General features: G+C 43.3%; 1 protein-coding gene across 1 annotated transcript; it reads left to right on the forward strand.

Annotated features, from left to right (window-relative positions):
* The first annotated feature begins 3,688 nt into the window (after positions 1 to 3,688).
* On the forward strand, positions 3,689 to 6,064 carry LOC147972913 (uncharacterized). Its single transcript, XM_087524506.1, has 3 exons — positions 3,689 to 4,036; positions 5,611 to 5,694; positions 5,795 to 6,064. Exons 1-3 carry the CDS (start codon positions 3,689 to 3,691, stop codon positions 6,062 to 6,064), a joined length of 702 nt encoding a protein of 233 aa, XP_087380632.1.
* Positions 6,065 to 9,219: the final 3,155 nt, after the last annotated feature.

Genomic DNA, 9,219 nt, shown 5'->3' on the forward strand with positions numbered 1-9,219 from the left:
ATTCTGGGCTGGAAAAGGAGCAAATATTAGAGACCTATTCTGCACAACTCCAAAAGTCCTGAAACTTCACGTAAGATGTTTTCCAAATATATAAAAAATACTGAGAGCAAGAACTTCACCAGGGGGCCACACCCTGCCCATGAGGGTGGGGGGCGCGCCCTACCCCCTGGGCGCGCCCCCCTACCTCGTGGGCCCCCTGGTGGCCCTCCGGTGGCCATCTTCTGCTATATGGAGTCTTTCGATGGAAAAAAATCATAAGCCATCTTCTCGGACGAAACTCTGCCGCCATGAGGCGGAACCAATCTAGGGCTCTGGCGGAGCTGTTCTGCCGGGGAAACTTCCCTCCCGGAGGGGGAAATCATCGCCATCATCATCACCAACGCTCCTCTCATCAGGAGAGGGCAATCTCCATCAACATATTCATCCGCACCATCTCATCTCAAAACCCTAGTTCATCTCTTGTATCCAATTCTTGTCTCCAAGTCTGGGATTGGTGCTAGTAGGTTGCTAGTAGTGTTAATTACTCCTTGTAGTTGATGCTAGTTGGTTTAATTGGCGGAAGATCATATGTTCAGATCCTATATGCATATTAATACCCCTCTGATTATGAACATGTTTATGCTTTCTGAGTAGTTACTTTTGTTCCTGAGGACATGGGAGAAGTCTTGCTATTAGTAGTCATGTGAATTTGGTATTCATTCGATATTTTGATGAGATGTATGTTGTCTCCTAGTGGTGTTGTGTGAACATCGACTATATGACACTTCACCATTATTTGGGCCTAGAGGAAGGCATTGGGAAGTAATAAGTAGATGATGGGTTGCTAGAGTGACAGAAGCTTAAACCCTAGTTTATGCATTGCTTCGTAAGGGGCTGATTTGGATCCATATGTTTCATGCTATGGTTAGGTTTACCTTAATACTTTTGTTGTAGTTGCGGATGCTTGCAATAGAGGTTAATCATAAGTGGAATGCTTGTCCAAGTAAGGGCAGCACCCAAGCACCGGTCCACCCACATACCAAATTATCAAAGTACCGAACGCGAATCATATGAATGTGATGAAAACTAGCTTGACGATATTCCCATGTGTCCTCGGGAGCGCTTTACATCTTATAAGAGTTTGTCCAGGCTTGTCCTTTGCTACAAAAATGATTGGGCCACCTTACTGCACCTTATTTACTTTTGTTACTTGTTGCTCATTACAAATTATCTTATCACAAAACTATCTGTTACCACTTATTTCAGTACTTGCAGAGAATACGTTGCTGGAAACCGCTTATCATTTCCTTCTGCTCCTCGTTGGGTTCGACACTCTTACTTATTGAAAGGACTACGATAGACCCCTATACTTGTGGGTCATCAGCGGGTTGGGGGGTATGCTTCGGCGACTAGATCTGGTTCGATCGGTTGTCTACAACACGAAAAAACCAGCGAAACCAGAGAAACTGAAAAACCACGAATGTGGCACGTCCAGTCAACATCAAAATTGAGAAAAACACTAAATGAGGTATAATGTAGCATACGTTTGCTTAAATAGGGTATAAATATGGGATGCTATCTGCCACAAACCGAAAATAGGGGTAAAATGGAATTAACTCACACATAAAAATATATGGAATTGTCGTTTACTCTGCGGCAAAGGACATATATTTTGCTACCCTACAAAAACAGGTTGAATGGCGTGACCTAGGATTGCATCCGAATAGTCTTACTGCGGCTCCGCCGCCTATTTTGCCAGATTCTCCAAATTATCTGCTCGTGCTCGCGACTCCCGAACGCAGCCGGCCGGATCTCCCGCTGTCTATCTGCGTGCCTGTTGTAAGGCTGGTCATAGTGGGAGTAACTTAGCTAGTAACATAACGCACTTCAAGATAAGTTTGCCTATGTGGCATGTAATTAGTGAGGAGAGAGGTGTTTAGTGTAACATAATCTGTTACCATAACACAACACTTTCCAAGACAAGATGAGTCTATAAGCTAATAAATACAACCACCTATGACACCACTTCTATGTTACTCCCTATTATGAAGGTAGTAACATAGACTAGTGTCATATGCATGACACTAGTGTATGTTACTCCCCACTATGAGTAGCCTAAGACATATGGTCGTGGTTGCCGGCCCCCTCGCCCTATCCAGCGCATCAGAGATCAGACTAGATCCTCTGATCCGCTGTAAATCATCAGATTCAGGTATTGCTCTGTGTAATTCCCCGTCCGGCTCGGTTGTAAAATTTGCTTGATTTACATGTTTGACTGCAGTCACTGCACACAACTACCCACAATAATCCTACACACACGGACCCATTACGGGCTTTTACTTTCCTTCTAACTAATCTCTCAGCCCCCTAATTTTCAGTGGGGGTGGGGCCCAACCTCCCCTCGTATCCAATCCCAATCGCCCACGCCAGCTAGTCCGTGAACCCCGTAATAGATTTCTCCAGGAGTGTAGCATTGCTCCAACTGCCCAGGGGTCATTAGGAATTGGATTGTTCAGTTTGGAGTTTGGAGAGGATGAACCGTCCTCGGTTCGTGAATCTGATGGTGCAAGACTACAACCATAGCATGTAATCGCTTCACCGCCTGGACCCCTTAAAGTACCTCTTCTACCCGTCGGCACAAGCACGAGAAGCAGCAGCACAAGCTGCAAAAACGAAGAAGAAGAGTAGTAAACCAGGAGGGTTGTCAATGATAGAGCGCTTGAGGGTTCCGCCTAAGCCGGAAATCTGTTTTCATCCGACGTCTAGCACAACACCTTGTCTTTCTATGGGCCACGATTCTTTCTCTCTACTTGGAAGAGACATCATCGTTTTCACCGACGACTCTTGTAAGACATCACTCTACAACACTGACGAGGGCACCTTCGCGGCCATAGCTCCCATGAATTCACGCAAGTATCTTTTGGGATTTGGCATGAGCCTCTCCATGAGACCATGACCCAGCCCGATCCGGCCGTCGATCGTACCGAACAAGCAGACCGAAGATCGTCTCTCTTCGTCCTTGACTTGTCAGGCAACTCCAACGTCAACGGCTCCTTCGAAGTCCTGGCCCGCCACCAAGACGGCGGCTGGAGGTGGCGTGACCTGCCGGGGCCGCCGTTCCTAACGTCCATCACCAAGAGTTGCTATGCAGTGGTCGACAGCTCCACCATCTGCATATCGTCTGCGGAACATGGCATAGGCACGTATGCCTTCGACATGACGAGCTACGTGTGGAGACAGGTCGGCAAATGGGCGCTGCCCTTCTATGGAAAAGTTGAGTACGTCCGTTTCTGCTCCGGTGCTCCCCCCTGGGCTGAACACGAGGTGGAAAAACACATTGACGACCAGGATGAACCAAAAACGATTCATAACGAGGGGCACAATCGTCTTTGTTGCCCCTGCGTATAGCCGTCGAGGAGCCCTGGGAGGCCCGTACGGGCCCCGTTAGATCGTATGCCCGGCCGTATTTGTATTTGTTTGTATACGGCGGCCTTTCGTGCACGCGTGAAGCCGCCCGCGCGTGGGGCACCACGTGTCACGGGTTGTTGCCAAAACTGTCCCATCATATAAATGTGGACGGCAACCACCTCCGGCCGCATCACCCACCATTTCCTCCTGCGCCGCATCGTCTCCCTCTCTCCACTCCCCACTCCCCACTCCCTCTCCTCTCCAACCTCCTCGTCTCCCTCACCGCATCCTCTCCATCGCCATGGCGGACGCAGGAGGCAAGCGCCCTGATTGGGGCGCAGATCTAGTGGAGCAGGCGCGGCAGGTTGCTGCGGGCACCTTTGTGAGGGGGCGTGTCGGCGTCCAGCGCGGTGCTCCCTCTGCTGGAGATCTGGAGAAGGCGGGGGCGGGCTGTAGCGGCGCGGTCCTGCCAGATGAGCCCGCTCTGGCGATCTCCGGCAAGGCGCAAAAGGTGGAGGCGGGCTCTGGCGAGGCGCAGAAGGTGGGGGCGGGCTCTGGTGAGGCGCAGAAGGTGGGGGCGGGCTCTGGCGAGGCGCACGAGGTGGAGAAGGTGGAGGCCGGCTCCGGCGAGGAGGAGGCGGAGCAGAAGGTATCTGCTTATCACTTTTAGTTGGTAGTTTTTAGATTGTAGGGTTTGTGGCCAGAACTTTGTTTGGTTAGATTTGTTGGAGGTAGGGTTTTCTCTGCATTAGGGTTTTCTGTATTTGATTCGTGCAAGAATGGTGGACCACATATGATTATTTGATTAGGTTAGAAGTAGCCGGATTGAGGGATGGTTTTTTTTCAGATGCTTACTAGATTAGTAGTGGAATTTTTGCAATTCTTTAGGTGTTTGGCTTGAGGATTAGACGATGGATTAGTTAAATATATACTTCTCTATTGGTTTGGGTTGGTGCCTGGTTTAGTTCTTTGGCTTGATGATTAATTAAATGGATGCTTAGTTCTAGGGATTATGCGTGTCATAGTTGCAATTCTTAGATGCTTGATTGATGCATGTTGTCATAGTTGCAGTTATTTGATGCTTGATTGATGCCTGTCAGGCAAAGGCTATGAGATGGGTTGTGCATGGCCTTGTGTTTTTGGAAATTGTCTACCTGAGGTGATTAGATGGTGCATTAGTTTGGTTGTAAATATAGTGAAGGATGTGCTCATGTAATGGGTGTTGTCATGTTAATCAAAAAGAGCTTCTCAAGGGCTGGATTTGTTTGTGTTGGATTGGGGCTTCTGAAGGAGAGGGGAAGCGTGCTCGAGGGGAAGGGGCAGTCTATGCTTATTTAGTTTGGGTTAGTAGTGGAATTTTGCCGTTGCTTCAGAGATATTTACAGCATTGAACATCCTCTGCAATGTCGTTGCTTCAGAGATAAAAGCATCTTGGGGTTTTTTCAGATGCTTATTAGATTAGTAGTGGAATTTTTGCTTGTTAGAATTTAATTAGTATGAGGTTGAATACCTTATTTAAGGGGGAATTTAAGGTCAGATAGATGTCATATGATTATTAGATCTGTAGTTCAATGCTGCTGACATTTATGATTATTTGATTTGATCTGTGGTTCAATGATACTTGGAATGCATTAATTTTGATGTGCCAATGAATTGATCTAGATGATACAAGATTCATCTATAGTATAATTTGTTGTTGTTTAGGTAAGTAATGAAATTTTAGATGTTTGTTGGAGATGTATGCATTTATAGTTGAAGTTGTACCTAATTAACTACTGCATTATGTTAATATGCGTAGGAGCTTTGCTGCATTATCCCAAAAATAGTAATTTGTGCATATTAAAATTTGTAGTTGGCTTCTATAATTAGTATATACTATATGTAAAGTGTGAAGTAAACATTCCAAGGCAGGATCCTAGCAACAAAATATACTATATGTTTCCATTAAGTAGTGTGTGTGGGGGGGGGGGAATTCCCTCAAAAGAGAAGTGTTGGGTTAATCCAGGGAATGTCAAGAATCCAGCTTGCATTTTCATTAGCATTTATGAAGGAAATCATTTGTTTGTTGATTGATTGCTTAGATTCTGTATTTATAAGGAAAGCATTTGGTCACTTGCAACATACCAATGTGGTTCACATTCACAATTTTGTTTGTAATGACATTCTGTGAACTGCAATTCAATTCATTGTAATTGATGTGCTTGTTTGACAATATAGCAGCAGGAGGAGGATCTTGTGGGCAACAAGAGGAAGTGGGACAAGACTAGGTTCTACCCATATGACTCTGATGAAGATGAGCCATATGAGGTAATGCCTAATTGAAATGATATTTGTGCATTGAGTTAGTATTACGTGTTTATAGTTTTTGAATGCATAACGTATTAATGTCATTCATTAATGTGTGCAGTATGAATCTGGAGATGATGTGGTCGAGGGGAACGTCGAGTCCTTTCAAGAGAAGGAGGTGTTGAAGATCAGGGCCCAAGGACCTGGTATGTACCACAACTGGAGGACTAAAAAGTACCGCTGCCACTACTGCAGCAAGCCCAAGCCCAGGTCTAGGTTATTGGAGCATCTGATGGAACATTGCCGGGCTACATCGATCTCCAGTCATGAGTACAAGATCAGGGCTCAGCATTCTGCCCTCCTAAAGGTCCTGAGAAACCCCAACCTCTAGTCCTACATCATGCTGATCATCAGAAGCTGGAAGCCGTACTCATCATCAGTATATTTGATGATGTTTTACTTTTGGAAAGCTGCATATGGCTCTGAACTGCTTGGAAACTAGCTATATTAATGTAATGTAATGTAATGTATTGTGTGTCTGAACTAGATCTGTTGTGAACTGCCTGCTACCTGTGGTGGTAACCTAGAATGCTATCTATATATGTGTGGCCTTAACTTTATTGGTGGTGAATGCTTCCTTCATGTTTAGTTGTTGTTTCGATGGTGCAATGATCACAAATGGCGCTTCAGTGTTGCTTCAGACATGCTGCAACACTTGTCTATGCTGTGGGCAAGTGGAACATGCTGTGCCCATGTGCCAATTATACCAAATATTGAATGTGGCAATGTTCCAAAATGGCTGTCATGAATTATAGTACATGGGGTTTAGTAAAGTTAGTGATAATTGTTCATCCTCACACATTCCATCAACGCATAATTTGAATAAGAAAAAAGATCAAATGTTTCATCATTTGAACCTATGTTGCAATTAGAGAGCAAATATTCCATCATCAAAGTGTGAAGGAATTAAATGTAAATTTAGAAGAGTAATGTAATACTAGTTAAAAATAATGTGTGCAAAAAAGGAATTTGAAATAAGATCTACTTTATTTTGTAATAAAGTTATATTACCCTACTTATTAGAATTTTGAAAATGTCACTTATTTATAAGAAAAGAAAATATAAATATTCAAAAAGATGTGTTTGATAAAAATACCTTTTGAATTTTTGGTATGTTATTATTTGAGGGGTCATGTAATTTTTATGTTATTTTTTGAGTGCTCGGGTAATTTTTATGTAAAGTGAAGGAAAAAGAAAAAAATAAACAAAAGGAAAAGCATGGGCCATCCTAGCCATCTTGGAAACCCTAGCTTTATAAATAAAAAAATTCAAAACAATAAGAGGGCATTAAAAAATAAACAAATATAAGAGGGCATTAAAAAATAAACCAATATAAGAGGCCATTATAAATTAACAAAATTTAAAAAATAGAAAGAATATTTTACAATGCCCCATATAGGTATAGATCAATGTTTTGACTAGTCAGTCTAGAGGGCATTATAAATTAATAAAAAATTCAAAAAATATAAAACCTTGAAAACCCACCTATGTTTGTGCAAGAGATCATGTGTGCCAAAGTTGAGGTGATTAGGAGGTGGTCGAAAAAATGACCGCATTCCGGAGGGGCTATTTGGTCTAACTTAAGCCAGCTTTTGAACAAATGTGATTTTTCCCACCACCTCCAAATCATACAAACTTTCTTGAACATGGTGATCCACATGTGCCAATCATGCCTATGAAGGAAAATTTGGAAAAAGAATATTTTACAATGCCCCCTGAGGTATAGACCGATGTTTTGACCAGTCAGTCTAGAGGGCATTATAAATTAATAAAAAATTCAAAAAAAATATAAAACCTTGGAAACCTAGCTATGTTTGTGCAAGAGATCATGTGTGCCAAAGTTGAGGTCATTTGGAGGTGGTCGAAAAAATGACCGCATTCCGGAGGGGCCATTTGGTCTAACTTAAGCCAGTTTTTGAACAAATGTGATTTTTCCCACCACCTCCAAATCACACAAACTTTCTTGTACATGGTGACCCACATGTGCCAATCATGCCTATGAAAGAAAATTTGGAAAAAGAATATTTTACAATGCCCCCTGAGGTATAGACCGATGTTTTGACCAGTCAGTCTAGAGGGCATTATAAATTAATAAAAATTCAGAAAAAATATAAAACCTTGGAAACGCACCTTTGTTTGTGGAAGAGATCATGTGTGCCAAAGTTGAGGTGATTTGGAGGTGGTCGAAAAAATGACCGCATTCCTGAGAGGCCATTTGGTCTAACTTAAGTGAGGTTTTGAACAAATGTGATTTTTCCCACCACCACCAAATCACACAAACTTTCTTGAACATGGTTACCCACATGTGCCAATCATGCCTATGAATTTTTTTTTGGAAAAACAATATTTTACAATGCCCCCCTGAGGTATAGACCGATGTTTTGACCAGTCAGTCTAGAGGGCATTATAAATTAATAAAAAATTCAAAAAAATATAAAACCTTGGAAACCCACCTTTGTTTGTGGAAGAGTTCGTGTGTGCCAAAGTTGAGGTGATTTGGAGGTGGTCGAAAAAATGACCGCATTCCGGAGGGGCCATTTGGACTTAAGCCAGTTTTTGAACAAATGTGATTTTTCCCACCACCTCCAAATCACCCAAACTTTCTTGAACATGGTGACCCGCATGTGCCAATCATGCCTATGAAAGAAAATTTGGAAAAAGAATATTTTACAATCCCCCCTGAGGTATAGACCGATGTTTTGACCAGTCAGTCTAGAGGGCATTATGAATTAACTAAAAATTCAAAAAAATATAAAACCTTGGAAACCCACATTCGTTTGTGCAAGAGATTATGTGTGCCAAAGTTGAGGTGATTTGGAGGTGGTCGAAAAAAACCTAGAACACTGCTGCGGCGTGATGCAACGTGCGTTTTGTGTCCGAATTTGTGCACACCTTGCCTGGGGGGCCACATTGGCCATGCTCACATGCTCCCAAAAGTTGGGGTCATCTCATGCGTGACCCCACATGCACCATGTACAAGCCGAACCATTCGGGTCTGCCGGAGGGCAAGTTTGAAAGAGGTTTTCCTTGCCGGACCCACCAAATGATCCCAAACTTTTTGCACACCGTACCATGACCATGGAATGCTTGTGGGAGGAGAATTCATACACCATGGCCTCATTTTTGTTGAAACCCAATTAATATCCATGTGTATTACATGTAAGTGAGTATGTGTAAAATTTATTAGATGACTTGAAGCTCAAAACATTAACTTGTCATATATGCAAAAAAATGTGTATTGAATGCAAGTGAGCATGTGTATAATTTAGTGTGTGATTTGAAGAATACACATGGCAATATGCCCAAAAAAAGTGCCCACCTACCAGAGCAGGAGAATTCATACTCCACGGCCTGCATACGACTAGGAACCCTGCCGTGCATGGGCCAGGATGCAGGCCTGCAGCTAGTAGGGCCCACGGGGCAGAGGGGACGAGAGTTAGGCAATGTACTGCCTGCAATTGATAGGAGCTTGGGTGGGGAGTCGCA

The sequence above is a fragment of the Triticum urartu genome, chromosome 5A (genome assembly GCF_056163025.1).
Source record: "Triticum urartu cultivar PI428250 chromosome 5A, HENAU_Tu73, whole genome shotgun sequence".
In the NCBI taxonomy this organism is placed as follows: Eukaryota; Viridiplantae; Streptophyta; class Magnoliopsida; order Poales; family Poaceae; genus Triticum; species Triticum urartu.